General features: G+C 46.2%; 7 protein-coding genes across 7 annotated transcripts; 4 read left to right on the top strand and 3 right to left on the bottom strand.

The window, feature by feature from the left end:
* Nucleotides 1-1007: 1007 nt before the first annotated feature.
* Nucleotides 1008-1718, bottom strand: BT62DRAFT_936970 (hydrophobin-251). Its single transcript, XM_043187221.1, has 3 exons — nt 1577-1718; nt 1290-1391; nt 1008-1238 (listed from the first exon to the last, which is right to left on the bottom strand). The coding sequence occupies exons 1-3, from the start codon at nt 1697-1699 to the stop codon at nt 1191-1193; spliced, it is 273 nt and encodes a 90-aa protein (XP_043035161.1). The 5' UTR covers nt 1700-1718; the 3' UTR covers nt 1008-1190.
* A 1679-nt stretch (nt 1719-3397) lies between these two features.
* Nucleotides 3398-3595, top strand: BT62DRAFT_842557 (uncharacterized protein; the record flags this gene model as incomplete). The annotated part of the gene is made up of 1 exon (XM_043182447.1): nt 3398-3595. A coding segment is annotated over one exon (198 nt), but the record flags the coding sequence as incomplete, so codon positions are not given.
* Nucleotides 3596-3745: 150 nt separating this feature from the next.
* Nucleotides 3746-4592, top strand: BT62DRAFT_974574 (NAD(P)-binding protein; the record flags this gene model as incomplete). The annotated part of the gene is made up of 3 exons (XM_043189168.1): nt 3746-3974; nt 4109-4255; nt 4309-4592. 3 exons carry the CDS (start codon nt 3746-3748, stop codon nt 4590-4592), a joined length of 660 nt encoding a protein of 219 aa, XP_043035159.1.
* A 242-nt stretch (nt 4593-4834) lies between these two features.
* Nucleotides 4835-5299, bottom strand: BT62DRAFT_923237 (uncharacterized protein; the record flags this gene model as incomplete). Its single annotated transcript, XM_043184487.1, has 2 exons — nt 4835-5073; nt 5122-5299. 2 exons carry the CDS (start codon nt 5297-5299, stop codon nt 4835-4837), a joined length of 417 nt encoding a protein of 138 aa, XP_043035158.1.
* Nucleotides 5300-6746: 1447 nt separating this feature from the next.
* Nucleotides 6747-7457, top strand: BT62DRAFT_936965 (hydrophobin-251). Its single transcript, XM_043187220.1, has 3 exons — nt 6747-6888; nt 7074-7175; nt 7227-7457. The coding sequence occupies exons 1-3, from the start codon at nt 6766-6768 to the stop codon at nt 7272-7274; spliced, it is 273 nt and encodes a 90-aa protein (XP_043035157.1). The 5' UTR covers nt 6747-6765; the 3' UTR covers nt 7275-7457.
* Nucleotides 7458-13362: 5905 nt separating this feature from the next.
* On the top strand, nt 13363-13955 carry BT62DRAFT_923235 (uncharacterized protein; the record flags this gene model as incomplete). Its single annotated transcript, XM_043184486.1, has 2 exons — nt 13363-13777; nt 13882-13955. The coding sequence occupies 2 exons, from the start codon at nt 13363-13365 to the stop codon at nt 13953-13955; spliced, it is 489 nt and encodes a 162-aa protein (XP_043035156.1).
* Nucleotides 13956-14306: 351 nt separating this feature from the next.
* Nucleotides 14307-17180, bottom strand: BT62DRAFT_478202 (uncharacterized protein). The gene is made up of 11 exons (XM_043181096.1): nt 17076-17180; nt 16898-17010; nt 16735-16833; nt 16662-16679; nt 16568-16609; nt 16181-16519; nt 15398-16127; nt 15225-15347; nt 15127-15172; nt 14992-15068; nt 14307-14933 (listed from the first exon to the last, which is right to left on the bottom strand). Exons 2-11 carry the CDS (start codon nt 16953-16955, stop codon nt 14429-14431), a joined length of 2037 nt encoding a protein of 678 aa, XP_043035155.1. The 5' UTR covers nt 16956-17010; nt 17076-17180; the 3' UTR covers nt 14307-14428.
* Nucleotides 17181-17804: the final 624 nt, after the last annotated feature.

Raw genomic sequence — 17804 nt, 5'->3', positions numbered from 1 at the left:
GCCTTGCCCCGGTCTGCTGTATGGTGATAATCTGGGGGGGGGTTCCTTGACTAAAACCACAAAATCCCACTGAAAGGTGAAGTATATATGCCATCTGCCAGCACTACATATGGGACCTCATTAAGAGTGACAATCTTAAGGTCGAATTTATTCGAGGAAACACGAACCCTGCCAATAGTTTCACGAAACTGTTACCCCGCGACGCGCGTATCCGTTATCTACGCGACCTGGAGGAAAGACAATTCTCTTAAAATGATATCAATATCAAGGTTTTATTAACTCTACAGTCTTGAAGGCGACCAGATTGAAGAAAGATACCAGTGTTACACTACTCGGGGGCCGTCATTCCAGAGATTTCACCTAATGGCAAGCACCAACAAGACACAACAAGCTTATTCACCATCGACAACGACGATCAAATGACATCGCAGCTGCTCCATATCGTCGCGTCGGTTTACTGGCAACCTTAGTTTTCTGGCCCTTTTATTATTGTCTAGTCCTGCTACTGCTCAGTATCTCGAAAGAACAACAGGAAAACACCTTGAGTCACTTATACTGTCGACTCGGAGATTCTTTTTCTGATATGGATAGAATATCTTCCATTCATCGCTATGTCTCTACTGCCATTGTAGCGCCTCTTGGTGTCGGAAAGATAGATACTGGTCTGTGACAGTGAAGAGACGGCGAAAGTGCGCATGTTTATTGTCGAGAGCCCGCGAGCCCAGGAGCAACGACTCCCGTCCTTAAGGTGCCAACTGTGTCAGCGTACACTTCACCGTGAAGAAATACCGTTTCATCTTCTGCGAAGACTTTGTTATATTCTTACAATCTACGGCCAGAAGGCGTTGTTGTGATTTTGAACTCTTTGAGAAGTGAGGGAGAGTTCCATGGGCTCTTCATGCACTGGTCGTTGGTTCACGTTCTGTTGTCGCTGCCTCTTTTTTATTTCCTTCGTTTCATCTACAGACACCGGTAGTGTATGGATACGGAACATTGGTACCAGAATTACCCACATTTTTTCTTTTCTCAGGACGCTTCGTTCAGATCTCGCGTCGGATGTTCGAGTTCTTCATAACATATATGTTCCTTATCCAGCGGTATTGATTTCTCGATCTGTCTACTTGTCCAACAAATGAATACAATATCACCGATACATTTAAATCACTCCCGAGCACTTGTAGAAGATTCCCTTAGAGGCCAACATTGATGGGGGTGCAGCCCAGAGCAACAACGCCGTTCTGTTCGTGGATAAGTATGCATGCAATCATTTCCGAGGTCGAATTACTCACGTAGCTGTTGTCTGTACAGCAGACAGGTTGGTCGGAGCAGTCGGTGCCACCAGCGCCAATGCCAGTGATGGGGCTGCAGGTAACACCGCTGCGATGAACGTACTCAGCAAAGCAGAAGACACGATTTAGTACGTGAAAACCTACAGATCAGCGGTGATGCTGCTGAGGGCGATCCCGAGGAGGCCCAAGAGGGTCTGAACAGCGCTACTCAGGTCACTGGGCTATCACAATTCAATCGTTTAGCTCCCCAGCGTGATCGTATAGATGAGTAGCGCAGGTCAACTCACACTCTGGACAGAATTGCAGCACTGCGCGCTACCGGAAGCACAAGTGTCTTGCCGGGGAAGGACAGTGGCGGTCGCAAGGAGAGGCAAAGCCAGGAGAGTAAAAGCAGAGAGACGAACAAACATTATGAAACTGAGGTTAAGCTGTACAACTGTGAGGGCTGTTCGACTTGGTCATACCCGGTAAACTCACCTCTCTTTTATACGTTTTCGTCCTCTCTGTTATCCCCATGTACGATAGTCATCTGGTCGAGTAATAATGGTCCGTCCTGACTGGCAATGCGCACGTTTGAGGAATACCGGGACAGGATGTGGTGCTGGGTGGAAGCGAGTATCCGTCAGTACCATACCTTTTCACGGTACTTGTACTGTATTTCTTGGAATCTGCGAGAGAATTTGAGCAATCCGGCATTCCGGCATGCTGAGTAAGGAAAGAATCCGATATTGAAAGAATTAGATAGAAATTACTGGAAAAGGTGTAGTCTAGTATAAATATGAGAAGTCAATGGGGAAACTCAGGAGTTTGTAACCCAAAAACTAAAGGTCTTACAAGCACGTACTTTGGATACAGTCCAAATCTGAACACAAACTACACTGCTGATCTCCATTTACTGTTCTCTACCTCTTATCGCTATGGCCTCGCAGAACATCAATTCGCTACTCGGATCTGGAAAATGAATGGGTCAAAATTACCATGATTAGAAGTTTAATCTCAGCATAATATTACGGCGTGCAGGCATATGGAAGATTGTTTCCGGGGCAATAGAGAAACCAAAGCTTTGCAATGGAAGGAATTGGAAGGAAGGGAAACAGCAGCAGAGGATAGATTGTACAGATGGGTCATCAGCTTGAAAAGGCACAAGGGCAAGCACACAGACCAAATTTGGAAGGAAATATTTTAGGACTCGAGATTCGGACAACGAGGCTGAAATTCGAGGAAGTCTAGAGGGCCTACATCAGGATCGGAATTCGAAGAAGTAGAGGGCTTACCTAAAGACGCTAAAGGTAGAATACCGGCTTGAAGGGAAGTGTTGGAATCTCCAAGAGAATTCGAGCAATCCAGCATTCCAGCATGCTGAGTAAGGAAAGAAGGAAAGAAGCTGAAGGGAATTGAAGGAATTAGATAGAAATATTGATATGAATTGCATCCCAAATAGGTTTTCTAAGAAATGGTGTGATCGAATGAGCCAGCACCGGGCCCTCATTTGGATACGTACAAAATCTTTTCCCTGTTGCCCTGAGCACCATGACGGAACCGTTGGTCGCATCCACTCATTCATTTTCATTTCAATGGCATATCTTTACCAGGCCTTTCGAAGCCCAGTAAAAGAAAGATGTCGGTGAACAAACTCACGGTTTCTTGATCTGCTCAAGGCTCATCTATCCACTTGAATTAATGTGACATAAAAAAGGGTCGATTTCCCCCTGACAGCCTAGATTTCCGACTCATGAACAGCAACACGGGAAAGATGTAGGCCCGTTACATATGCGAAACGTACCACCTGGTATCAGATGTCCTCCTGACCTAGTCGCAGGCTGCATTTTCTTGATGACTGTTGACATGAAAAGAGTTATGCTACTTTACCTAACAAATGCAGAACACAACGAACTCCTTCAAGAGTCGAGTGGAAGGGTTCGTAGCACCTAGGCTGACAGGGTACATCGCCATACATTTGGTGTTACGCGCGAAAACGATCTAAATGGTAAAGTGCTTTCCGATCCTTGTTGGCTGGATCGAAGCATCCGCCGAGCTGGGTATGTGAGACATTAAAGACACTTAAAACGAAGGAAACACGCAACCGATGCTCAAATTCAGAAGCGACCATACCTCTTCATCGATTCTATGTACCCCCTAACCTTTACTCAAACGAGGACAAGCAAGCTCTGGCCAAACATATCACGAACCTATACGCCAGAAGGGGCCTCCCCGAGTTCTACGTCGTAGTTCTCTTTGTCGAGGTTCCCAGACAAGGTTATTTCGTCGGTGGAAAGGCCAGGGGTAACGCGGACAACGCGTGTATACCGATATGGTTGGACTGTTTGGAAGAGCGTACACGCGATAATATCACGATAGCTTTCCTTACGAAGCCGGGCCTCATGCTTCTGTTGCGCGGTTATCCTCTTCGCCGGAATCGATCACCGGATCACCCATTGAGGGAGCTCCCTTGTCATATGAGCGTCTTAGAAAGCTTTCAATGCCAGTCTACCTTCGCCCAAGGTATAAGTGCCGTTATTCACGTGGTGTCGCCTTTCTTCCGGAGTGTAGACGATCCTGAAAAGGACCTTCTTGATCCTGCGAGGCAGGGGACGGTCAAGGTTCTGGAAGCATGTCTCAAGCATGGTGTCCGACGTGTTATTGTAACAGGAAGCATCGCTGCAGTCGTTGACCCAACCAAGGTTGGTAAGCTGCCTGTATCAGTTTACCATCGATCTGTGTGACCCTCTGATTCAGGTCTTTGGCGTGACTATACCTATACTGCAGAGGACTGGTATGGCACAGCGGTTCTGTCAGGGTAGCAATATAGACTCACTGAGACACCGGGAACCCCTTAACCTACGAGCAGGCTGTTTCTAGCGCGCTTCCTGGAATGGCTGTTTACGCTGTTTCCAAGAAAATCGCCGAAGAGGCCGCCTTTGAATTTGGCCGCGAGCATCCTGAGATACGCATTACCGTAATGAATCGTACGCACGTCCTTACACTATCTCCACTGCCGCTCCATTCATTCTCCATTTAGCTACCATGATATATGGTCCCCTTGTCCTGCCTGCTGACCTGTCGGCCTTGAATACCTCATCCCAGGATATATACAATCTCATCAGTGGCAAGCTGGAGGAGACAATGTCACCTGTATACGCTGATGTGAGATATGTCGCCACGCTCCACGTCAAAGCTCTGAAGGTCGATGAAAATGAAGCAAGTCTCTTCATTTCCCTTCCGTCTTTCTACCGTATGTTTATGTGTTTTCTAGATGGATCACCGAAGGGAATCTACAGGCGAATATTTTCGGGGAAAGATTAGTATGCTCGCCACGCCGTTTCTCGTGGGCAATTGTCCATGTTGTATGCATTTCTATCAATTGATCTCTTTTGCTTCTTTCTTCAGCCTGAAATGTGTTTTTCCGAGATGCAACAGTGGACACAGGTAACGTTGGGATTCTTTTATTTCACTCTGGTCAAGGGTTCTACCCTCAGGTGCCCACGCTCGTGCAGTGCCAGATGTCATTCTTGTCGCGACAAATGTCAGTTCGATTTCTAACTATACTAGGACAGAGTTGTGAAACCATCGCCAATACCGGGTTCGCTTGGATGCCTGTTTATTTTAAGATATCTCTGCAGCTCTTTGCGGAACGCAACACATGCCCATACGATCAACGATATTTTCTTTTGTTCCTGTACAGAGCTTGAACCTGAGCCTGTCCCGTGGTAGCGTTTCGAGTATTTGACAGGTGGAGCTGCTTGCTCCGGGTGATCATATCTTTCCATTTGATCACGTTCCCTTTCTATAGAGACTGAGTATTACCGTATCTCCACAGTGAGCCTTCTCATACCATCCTTTTTAGGGTCCAGCTCGGCGGATGCTTCGATCCAGCCAACAAGGATCAGAAAGCACTTTACCATCTCGATCGTTTTCGCGCGCAACACCAAATGTATGGCGATGTACCCTGTCAGCCTAGGTGCTACGAACCCTTCCACTCGACTCTTGAAGGAGTTCGTTGTGTTCTGCATTTGTTAGGTAAAGTAGCATAACTCTTTTCATGTCAACAGTCATCAAGAAAATGCAGCCTGCGACTAGGTCAGGAGGACATCTGATACCAGGTGGTACGTTTCGCATATGTAACGGGCCTACATCTTTCCCGTGTTGCTGTTCATGAGTCGGAAATCTAGGCTGTCAGGGGGAAATCGACCCTTTTTTATGTCACATTAATTCAAGTGGATAGATGAGCCTTGAGCAGATCAAGAAACCGTGAGTTTGTTCACCGACATCTTTCTTTTACTGGGCTTCGAAAGGCCTGGTAAAGATATGCCATTGAAATGAAAATGAATGAGTGGATGCGACCAACGGTTCCGTCATGGTGCTCAGGGCAACAGGGAAAAGATTTTGTACGTATCCAAATGAGGGCCCGGTGCTGGCTCATTCGATCACACCATTTCTTAGAAAACCTATTTGGGATGCAATTCATATCAATATTTCTATCTAATTCCTTCAATTCCCTTCAGCTTCTTTCCTTCTTTCCTTACTCAGCATGCTGGAATGCTGGATTGCTCGAATTCTCTTGGAGATTCCAACACTTCCCTTCAAGCCGGTATTCTACCTTTAGCGTCTTTAGGTAAGCCCTCTACTTCTTCGAATTCCGATCCTGATGTAGGCCCTCTAGACTTCCTCGAATTTCAGCCTCGTTGTCCGAATCTCGAGTCCTAAAATATTTCCTTCCAAATTTGGTCTGTGTGCTTGCCCTTGTGCCTTTTCAAGCTGATGACCCATCTGTACAATCTATCCTCTGCTGCTGTTTCCCTTCCTTCCAATTCCTTCCATTGCAAAGCTTTGGTTTCTCTATTGCCCCGGAAACAATCTTCCATATGCCTGCACGCCGTAATATTATGCTGAGATTAAACTTCTAATCATGGTAATTTTGACCCATTCATTTTCCAGATCCGAGTAGCGAATTGATGTTCTGCGAGGCCATAGCGATAAGAGGTAGAGAACAGTAAATGGAGATCAGCAGTGTAGTTTGTGTTCAGATTTGGACTGTATCCAAAGTACGTGCTTGTAAGACCTTTAGTTTTTGGGTTACAAACTCCTGAGTTTCCCCATTGACTTCTCATATTTATACTAGACTACACCTTTTCCAGTAATTTCTATCTAATTCTTTCAATATCGGATTCTTTCCTTACTCAGCATGCCGGAATGCCGGATTGCTCAAATTCTCTCGCAGATTCCAAGAAATACAGTACAAGTACCGTGAAAAGGTATGGTACTGACGGATACTCGCTTCCACCCAGCACCACATCCTGTCCCGGTATTCCTCAAACGTGCGCATTGCCAGTCAGGACGGACCATTATTACTCGACCAGATGACTATCGTACATGGGGATAACAGAGAGGACGAAAACGTATAAAAGAGAGGTGAGTTTACCGGGTATGACCAAGTCGAACAGCCCTCACAGTTGTACAGCTTAACCTCAGTTTCATAATGTTTGTTCGTCTCTCTGCTTTTACTCTCCTGGCTTTGCCTCTCCTTGCGACCGCCACTGTCCTTCCCCGGCAAGACACTTGTGCTTCCGGTAGCGCGCAGTGCTGCAATTCTGTCCAGAGTGTGAGTTGACCTGCGCTACTCATCTATACGATCACGCTGGGGAGCTAAACGATTGAATTGTGATAGCCCAGTGACCTGAGTAGCGCTGTTCAGACCCTCTTGGGCCTCCTCGGGATCGCCCTCAGCAGCATCACCGCTGATCTGTAGGTTTTCACGTACTAAATCGTGTCTTCTGCTTTGCTGAGTACGTTCATCGCAGCGGTGTTACCTGCAGCCCCATCACTGGCATTGGCGCTGGTGGCACCGACTGCTCCGACCAACCTGTCTGCTGTACAGACAACAGCTACGTGAGTAATTCGACCTCGGAAATGATTGCATGCATACTTATCCACGAACAGAACGGCGTTGTTGCTCTGGGCTGCACCCCCATCAATGTTGGCCTCTAAGGGAATCTTCTACAAGTGCTCGGGAGTGATTTAAATGTATCGGTGATATTGTATTCATTTGTTGGACAAGTAGACAGATCGAGAAATCAATACCGCTGGATAAGGAACATATATGTTATGAAGAACTCGAACATCCGACGCGAGATCTGAACGAAGCGTCCTGAGAAAAGAAAAAATGTGGGTAATTCTGGTACCAATGTTCCGTATCCATACACTACCGGTGTCTGTAGATGAAACGAAGGAAATAAAAAAGAGGCAGCGACAACAGAACGTGAACCAACGACCAGTGCATGAAGAGCCCATGGAACTCTCCCTCACTTCTCAAAGAGTTCAAAATCACAACAACGCCTTCTGGCCGTAGATTGTAAGAATATAACAAAGTCTTCGCAGAAGATGAAACGGTATTTCTTCACGGTGAAGTGTACGCTGACACAGTTGGCACCTTAAGGACGGGAGTCGTTGCTCCTGGGCTCGCGGGCTCTCGACAATAAACATGCGCACTTTCGCCGTCTCTTCACTGTCACAGACCAGTATCTATCTTTCCGACACCAAGAGGCGCTACAATGGCAGTAGAGACATAGCGATGAATGGAAGATATTCTATCCATATCAGAAAAAGAATCTCCGAGTCGACAGTATAAGTGACTCAAGGTGTTTTCCTGTTGTTCTTTCGAGATACTGAGCAGTAGCAGGACTAGACAATAATAAAAGGGCCAGAAAACTAAGGTTGCCAGTAAACCGACGCGACGATATGGAGCAGCTGCGATGTCATTTGATCGTCGTTGTCGATGGTGAATAAGCTTGTTGTGTCTTGTTGGTGCTTGCCATTAGGTGAAATCTCTGGAATGACGGCCCCCGAGTAGTGTAACACTGGTATCTTTCTTCAATCTGGTCGCCTTCAAGACTGTAGAGTTAATAAAACCTTGATATTGATATCATTTTAAGAGAATTATCTTTCCCCCAGGTCGCGTAGATAACGGATACGCGCGTCGCGGGGTAACAGTTTCGTGAAACTATTGGCAGGGTTCGTGTTTCCTCGAATAAATTCGACCTTAAGATTGTCACTCTTAATGAGGTCCCATATGTAGTGCTGGCAGATGGCATATATACTTCACCTTTCAGTGGGATTTTGTGGTTTTAGTCAAGGAACCCCCCCCCAGATTATCACCATACAGCAGACCGGGGCAAGGCGCCGAGAGTTCAATCTCATCAAGGCAGCTCAGCATCCACATCATCTGCTGAGCGTCCCTCGTCAAAGAGATGTACTCCGCCTCTACTGTAGACAGTGCCACAGTAGACTGGCGCTTCGAGCTCCAGCACACTGGTGCGCCCGTGATCGTAAACACGTATGAACGCCTGGTATCTTGACATGTCGATCGATCGCGCTTATTTCCATTGGTCACGGCTTTTGCCGTGGTGCCGGCTAGGCCACCCGGCAGCTCGTTCCATTTGGAATGTCGAGTTACCAGGTAGAAGCTCCGACTTCTATCCGAGCCCCATAATGCCTTGTTCAGAGTACCTGGAGACGGTTTTCATACAATGTAGGCTTGCGCCACTGATACTTACTAGTTTTTACTTGCAATGTAGCCTAAGTATCATTTATTTCGATAAATAAAGCCATTTTCAACCCTATACAATGGAACAGTGGAGGTGGAGTACATCTCTTTGATGAGGGATGCTCAGCAGATGATGTGGATGCTGAGCTGCCTTGATGAGATTGAACTCTCGGTGCCTTGCCCCGGTCTGCTGTATGGTGATAATCTGGGGGGGGGTTCCTTGACTAAAACCACAAAATCCCACTGAAAGGTGAAGTATATATGCCATCTGCCAGCACTACATATGGGACCTCATTAAGAGTGACAATCTTAAGGTTGAGTTTATTTGAGGCAACATGAACCCTACCAATATTTTTATGGAACTGTATCCATTACCTGGATGGGCTCAACATTGTTTCAATAATATAACTATGGATCAGAGGGAGTGTTGGAGGCAATCTGTACTTATTATTTCTTTCTTACTTACCCATGATTACTATTCCTTCCATAATCTTATCATTCCTTTTTTGTACACATCTCATCAGTCTTCCAATCAAGTATTTAAGCCTTTGCATACCTGTTTGGCACCTCAGTCATTCTTCTATTTTGCTGTATCAGCTGAGGTGAGAAACATTTCTGTCATCTGTTCTTCATGCCAGATTCTACTGATATCTATCAAGACAAGAACAGCTGACAAACCATAAGACCTGAATTTTCAGTGACAAGAATGTGCTCAACAGAGAATTATCTGAAGAATTACTGGCACCTACACAATAGTACAAAAGTATCAGCAGTGAAGAGAAGGATGTTCATCCTTTAGCCATGCAATCCAACTTGGAAAGATATAAATGGTATAAATTTAAAACAATAAGTATAAGCCAGAAATGCCATGATAACCATTGCAGGTATTGTACAGCATTCCTGCTATATGTAAAGGCATGGAGCACAGATGCAGACCCCAGCTCAATATCCTCCAAGTGATTACAAGTGCCTGATGATACCCAACACCCCAGTAGCATATTTTCCTGAGTGAAATGATCATGTGAGAGACAGGCAGCTCTCGATAATCTGACTATTTCTGAATGAAATCTGCAGGAAGATCTTCTCATCCATTGTAGTTTTCAAAGTAGTCAGTGAAGCAATTGGACAAAACTGTGATATCTAGCTGTGCTCCAGACAGGAGCTCCTCAAAGAACTGCAGTGCCTCAGATGCAGTAAAGTGCTGTGAGATCATTTGGGTGACCATCTTATCTAACAGAGAAGTGAGCATGGGCTTATAGAGAGTCAAATACTTCAAGTGCTTGTTTAAAAATTTTTGCTGTGCTTAGATCATGACCATGTACCTGGAAGTGGTGGCAAAAAAGATATCCAAGAAGAGTGACATTAAATGCAAATGGATCATAGTCATGTTCACCTTGGAGAGCATCATAGATGTAGTGATATTTCTTTCCCACTCAGGAATCTGTATAAGGTAAATGACAGTGAGAAGAGGTTGCATCAGAAGGGAATATGATTGCAATGTCAAAGTCAATGGTGGCATATTTGATGAGTCCCTGGGCCTTGAACATGGTATACTTGAGAGAATCAGAATATTGAGGGTCAAACCCACAGCAATAATTCATGACAGCATTTTCCCATTTGATATCCTGAAAAGAGAATACAGCTTGAAGCTTGAAGGCCTCTGTGAGTGATTGGCTTACCCTGTGAACTATTTTTCTCGAATGTAAGAAACTAAGGCCTTAACAACAATGATCAGATTGTGAGAATATAATAAAGCTAAAGCATCTGGCCTGAAATATTATTTATGTAATATGCGACTTTTTGGTTATTGGTATTAGCATATTCAAGATGGCTTTTAGGACACCAGGTTAACTGCCATTTTGAATATTGGTGGTCAAAGCAAATGGCTCAAACTTCAGCATGAGTATTTACCAGCATTAATTATCACTACCTTTGTACTTGAAATTGCCAGTGGTTTGACCTGAGAGAAAAAAACACTGAAACACTATTTTAGAAATCAGCACAAGATGTTAGCTTGTGAACCAGCATTGTATGGTCACCTGACCTTGAGATGATGTCAAGATTGCTGGTCATGAAACTTGGGTGCAATGGTTGTCATGCAAATGACCTTGACTTCTCTTGTTCCATCTTGTTAGCTTTCTAAAGATTGCAGTAGCATGGATAAAGTCAGATACTGGAACTGTCTGCAATCTGCACAACACTGTTGTCTGACTGGCTAGTGAGTCTATGCCTAACAACCACCGATGATTTGCTATTTCAGTAGTATCAGTCCAGCATCAAAAACGGTTAGAAGTCTCAAGCCACATCATATTTCTGTAACTCTGAGCTTTCATGGGAAGCCCATGAGTTTTCGATGTTTCTAAGTAACTGAGAGGAGTAAACCATCTATGCTGCTTATGCCATAATTAATTAATTTCCAAACACATGTTGGAGGGCATCAAACTTGTTTTTTTATATTTAGATTCAACATTTGATGAAGACATGGCAGTCATGACACAGATTCTCAATCTCAGGCTCCTTCCTCCTCTCTTGCTCCTGTCTGGCAGTCCCTCCATTCATTGATCTGATTTCCTGATTTTTTGGCATATGATGTGGAGTATAGTAATGGACACCCAGTGTTGCTAACTATTTAAGTTTGATCTGCGGTTGGCCAAGATGCCAGTCATGTGGGAATTTACAGTGATGTGCGGGCGTGTGACAGTTGCCGAAGTCATGAATCATCACTGTCACTGACAGCAAACAGCTTTACCCACGCCACTGTGATCTTGCGTACTACTCAGGGACCGGAGGCAATCAAATAAGTCGAAACTTTTCGTGATAAACATGATGATGACGTCATAGAATCAAGGTCATGCATCCAAGTTTCACAACCGGCAACCTTGACTTTGCCTCAAAGTTAGGCGACTGTGCAACACTGGTGGGAAATGAAGTCAACTTCAAGTAAGCCAGCTGCACAGTCCTTTTTTGGATGATCGCTGCCAGGCAGGCTTCTTGCTTCGTATATGAGATAGCGACATACACCGACGGGTAGAAATAAGATACTATGCAAAGACATCATGTTTTCCAGAAGAATTCCTCCGTGGTATCGACTTGGATGCCATTTTCTCGTCCTTGCCACCCAGCAATTGTTTCATCAAAAGCTGTAAGAAACGGCTTGTCCTCTATAGATGCGTGACCGTTGATGCTCCTTCCATCTGTGGGGAAATTTCTCTAGCAGTAGCGCACTTGACAATCATTCGCTCTATTAACTAAGGTTGGTGGGTCTGTTCCCTTCTACGATATGGTCACCATCATTAATCTCTCTGCAGAACGTTCCTGGAGGTCTAATATCGATTGACACAAATGACATTTTCTGACGAAATGTGCATGTTATATAACAGAATGTTGGGCTGGTGGCCACCTCGTTCTTGGATGGGGAATCTGCTGCCATGCTCAAGAGCTAGGCTACAGTCGGGAGCAAATAAAAAACTGCTTCCTTAATCACACCTCAAGAGGAGAAGCAATCGCGCCTTTTCCAGACCCTCCTGTCCCTAACCATTGCATTGGGATCCTCGCATGTTCTTTGGCTGCCGGGATAGTCCCACGGACTTGCGGTCAGTGCTCAAGCGAAGGCCATAGTTCAGGTCAAATAAATATAGGCACAGTACGATTCGGAGCGAAGAATCTGGATTACCTGGGACATATTGACCTCTGGGCATCAGATGATTCATTACTTTGACCCTCAGCGAGGACAGTGGCTTGCGCTGAACATGCCTCTCCCTGAATTGCCCTGGAGTGATACGCGTCATTTTCGTAGACTATGTAATGCATCGGACTGTCCTATCATTGGTTAACTTCTGAAAGGACTTAACGTGGCAACAGATCTCACCTCAGCCTTTCACGTAACGTCAAGACGTCAAAACTACTCCTGAGATTCGAAACCAAACCACCACTCATTCTTCGAAACAGCTTCGCGTTCGAAAACGCAGATGCCGCTTTCGCACCAGATCTGGAATAGTGATACCCCGCGACCGAATTCCTCCCAACTCTTCCCACGTTTCCTCTCTGAGCTGCGCAATAGAGTGTGTCTGTGTGTCCATGGCACGTCTGGCAACATCTTAGAGGACAATGGGTAGATTTTCATGATCCACGAAAGACAAATGGGGCCGTACTTCCATAAAGAGGCGGCATATTATCGCTGACAGGGCTCCTAAGGTTGCAATCTTTGGGTCTTTCGTGTGATACCAGGACATCGGATACAGGAAAAAACGAGAGATTTCCCGTAGACCCACGCCAACAATTTTGAGAGCATCCAAAGTCAGCCGCACAGTACGGGCGGTGACATTGCTCGGAGAAACGCCCCGGGATTCGATGTCGTACAGCGTCTATGAGGGCCACAGCTAGTATCTCCTTCTCATAGACAGTCCACTCGCCCTCATGAAACAGTTTCGAATAGGACCCTACATATGGCACCAAGAAACCATCCAGGACAACCACATGTTGTGCAATAGGATCTTCTGGCACAACATACCAGCGCGTGGCGCGAACCAAGCCATGAAGAGGCAGAACGTAGGGCGAATCTCGAAGACGATGAGAGATATGGTACTCTTCCTCGATTTTAGGAACGTCAGCAGGGGGTCTGTCTCATCGCACTTTGAAGAGAAAGTCATTTTCTCCAATTTTGTAAACTCATTCGTGTGGCGGTACGAGATCGTAACAACGGAGATCAGCAAGGTCGCAGATGAGAAGGGTGTTTTGGATCATCTCTGGGGGAGCAAAATCGTAAGGACGCTTTGGGAACTCGTTTGGCAACAAGCCGTAGAAAGGTGTAAGAACTTCATTATCATCCGCATGCAATGTTTGCCACCCTTCGGACTGAACTTTGTGAGCGATCTCGGAGGTCAGCGAGAGACAAGGCACTTGGAATCTGACGCAGGCCCATTTGCAAGCCTCGTCAAACCGGACAAAGGTATGTATTGAACCAATCGTTCGAGTCCAGTCTGAGGAAGGTGGCGGTGACTCGGAACGAATGACGCTGATCCATTGCGTGGGATACCTTGAAATTACAGTCAGAGAATGTCGATGGTAATTATTATGCCAACTCACTGTCTATGAATTCCTTGATCATAATGACGGGAGAAGAGTGAGTTGATTCAACCGTGGGTAAAAACAGTTCGGCCCATCAACGCATGCGGCGGTTAGACCGGTTCCCCGGGCTGCTCCCTTGCAGTTGCCACCAAACTGGAAATAGTTGTACACCTATGGTATCTTCAATAGATGATAATATACCTTTGGTAGCATGAGGAGGGTTAATAATTACAACTGAAATGTGGGACTGAAATGTTCAAAGTACTGGCAGTATATCTTGCTGCCTGTTACTAAGTCTCAGTGATTCACGTTCAATCCCTGCCGTGATCTAGTTTTCCGCGAATGCCATGGACGCATCATCACTGGATGCCATCCCATACGATAAACGTAATAACTTTAACAGAAGGGCTGCCGATTTATCAGTTACTTAGGTGACATTCATGTCTATACAGCGATACAATCTTCTGCAATAAAAAAGGAATACAGCAGTCCATAGCAAGTTAGTCCATAAGTAATCATACGAAATCATAAGTCAGCCCGATGAACGAGCACGTCTAAGCGAGTCGTTCTCCTCCCACATCCCCCTCTCCAAATCCGAACCCCGGTTCACCCCAAACCCTAAGAGAGTTCTCAACCGACCGTTCTCCTTCACCTCAGTTTCCATCACCTCCTCGACTACCTTATCCTTACGAAGATCCGGAGTCCCTCTCGCTGCAGCTTCTGGTACATGGTCATACCGCTCACTCCGTCTCCTACTCTCCCGACGGCTCGCACCCCGCTCCCGCTCCCTCCCTCGTCGCTCCTCCTCTGGCACTTCAACCTGTGCCCCAGATCTCAACACCCCATGCGTGCCATAGCTCCTGAGGGTGTTCACTATGAGAACGAGGTATATCATCCCAATCAGGAAAACACATGTAATCGCGATTCGCGGACCCAGCACTCCAGTGGGACTCAGTCCCTGGTACTCAGCTGGGTCGAGTGCGGATCCTGTGCGCCACACGAAAGACAGGATGGAAACGACAAAGTAGACCATGGACCTGTATCAATATGGTGATTAGTGCTGAGTGAATTGGCACAGCCAACTCTGACACGGACCAGGACAACCATACAGCCGGCATGGCGAGCATAACCCAGACGTTCCACCAAATTACGGTGTTGGTCTTACGAGCCTCCTACAAGTCAAGTCAGTCAGTCAGAGTATACTCCGCTAATACAAACTCCCTTTCTTACCTCGGCCCATCGCGAGGCGCGATACATAGTCCTCATAGTTCCAAATCTATACAAGCAATGAGCGACTTGACCAGAGACAAAATGTATGAGATGCTCACCTGACGATGTACATGCAGCCATAAGACACGCTCATTAAAGCGCAGATCAGTGACAACAACGCCGCCGTCCGAGTGATAGGATCAGAGGCAGCGTTTGGTATCTGGAACATGGTTAAAATAGCTCTGATATCATCAGCAATATAATCACGCAGTAACATGCGGTGAGTACATACGTTAACAACAGAGCAGAAACGAGATTAAGAGTTTTCCACTCTCTCATAAGGGTATCAATAAAGGCCTCCCACGAATGCTTGAATCGCACAAGCGCTGGTGAGACGAACGGTGCCACCCAATCTTCTGGAAGAATATCCAGGTCAGAAAGTAGCGCCGCAGCACCGACCTGACCAGATACTCCAGCAGCTGGCGAACGATACCCGTTCGAAGTAATGTTCACGTTAGAGGACAGAGGTACAGTGTATCCCGGACGGTAACACGCGTCGATCATGCGCTGGACATCGGGCCGGCTGACTTCGGCATCCTCGAAAATCCGTGAGACCCTAGAGAAATAAAGAGCAGGCAGCCGCAGCAGCGCGTATAGATAGAATAATCGTGGTAGCGTCTCGGTGATAAATGTGGATATGCTTTCAGCATAGTGTTTCACCTTGCCGCAATCATAATCCATTCCCGTCTCTGAGGAATCGCTAGGTTCGCTGACGCAACAGCAAGGTAAGCATGGTAAACGGAAATGCGACTTTGCACGGAAAGGATCGACAGGAATGAACGGTTCCTCCCTTGGGTTGTTATGAAAGCGATGACGACCTTGAGACCATTGCTGCAATAGACGAAGAGGAGAGGCTGCGCGAGACGGAGAACGAGAACGCGAGTCGAGATTTTCTCCCTTGAGCTGTTCAGTGCGTTGAGCTGGGAGCGTAGGATCACTTCCCCTGTTTCTGCGAGAAAAGGCTGAAGGGAAGCTAAGATAAGCTTAATATGTGAAAGAATTAGAGAAATCTTACCGTTTCTAACGCTCTGTAGGGCAGGTAAGGAGATGCGGTCGGAATCTAACGAGGCTCTATTCCTTGGCGCGTCAATGCCCACTGAACCGTCTGAGGCATTCGACCGAGGAGGAAGATGGCTGCCCTGTCGAGGGCTGTTCCGTGTGGACTGTATGAGATCTATGTCCTCTGCACTTCTGACGGAGGGCAAAGAACCGGACGCTTCAAAGCTGCGTCTAAAACCTCGACTGGCGCCGGGGTTTGGAGACCGATTTCGGTTCAGGCTGGGAGTGTTGGGAGGCGGTAGTGCAGACAATTTATCAGATAATGTCAGCTTGGAAGAAGATGTGGCGAAAGAGTCTGTAACATGTATCAGAAAGGCCCCGTATAAATTCAGCGTTCACTGACCTATCGTTGAGTTATTAGTCTCAGAAGGTTTGATGTTCAATCCTGAAAGTCTTGAACAAAAAGTATGTAAAGCCAATATGTTTACGAATTATACCTTCTTCGCTCGGTTCCACTGATGAAAGGATGCCGTTAATTGAGAGTCTGATTATTTAAGAGTGAACGCTTACAAGGAGAATGAAAAGCCTCATGGCCGATGGATTCTGACGAATCGTCTTCAGAAGGTACGATGGAATTTACAGACATGGAGTTACCGTTAGCGCTGCGAGCTTATAAATATACCAAGGGTGCTGTGAGCTATGTATGCAAAAAAAAAGCGCTGTGATGACTTACAAGGTGTGACCTCCGAGGCTGCGCGTGACCTCGGAAACGGGATCCGCTGTTGTTCCATCTATACTGCAATTCTGACCCGTTCTGACCCGTGAACTAGCGGAATAGAAGACAAACTGTGCAGTAGCGGTTAGAGTGAAAGTTGACACAGGGTAGCAGCAGTTATAAAGAAAGGACATACAACTCGACAGCTATGCAATCCAAATACGATATAACACGTCGAAGTGACCTGCACAGCTCCACGTTACGCGGTAAGAAGGGAAGAGGTGAACAAATTGCTTCCGTGACGCCACTTTACCCCAGTCACGATCATGTGATGCGCTGTATATTCCGATTCGGACAATGCCGATTTTTGTCATATGTTAAGTTCTTACCTGAGGACCACAGGATTAATTAACTAAGTTTGCGGTGAGTCTGTAGACACTCATCTTATTAACTTGATACCAATGTACACCGTTCCACAGCACAGATTTCTGCATCTGGAGTTGCACGTTGTACCTACCACGTTTACTAGACAGAATCAAGCGTACTTTCATCATGACAGCGCCCACTTTATCACTTTAAGGACCGAATACCGCTGCGCCACTAGATGCGTACACTGATCAGCATCTCAGTCGAAATGACTCAGTGATTGCTGTAGATGCCTCGTTCTGCATAGCCGTGTATGACTCGGAAAGGAAGGACTATGAAGGAGCACCTGGAAGAACTACAGCGCACCGTTACTTTAGTGTTCTGGTATAAAGCAAGTAGCACAGGGATCAAGCGTACTGCTATCCTTTAGCTCAAAGTTACTGCAGGCTCTCTATGCACCTTGGCGCTTTCCCTGGACGCTGATGGCTCCCTTCTATTCATAGGCCCACGTCGATCAGATTCGTCTCCAGGAAATGATTCCCACTTTCCCGCTCTTTCC

Source organism: Guyanagaster necrorhizus (genome assembly GCF_019112545.1).
Source record: "Guyanagaster necrorhizus MCA 3950 unplaced genomic scaffold BT62scaffold_36, whole genome shotgun sequence".
In the NCBI taxonomy this organism is placed as follows: domain Eukaryota; kingdom Fungi; phylum Basidiomycota; class Agaricomycetes; order Agaricales; family Physalacriaceae; genus Guyanagaster; species Guyanagaster necrorhizus.
This window is presented reverse-complemented; position numbering and strand designations above follow the sequence as displayed.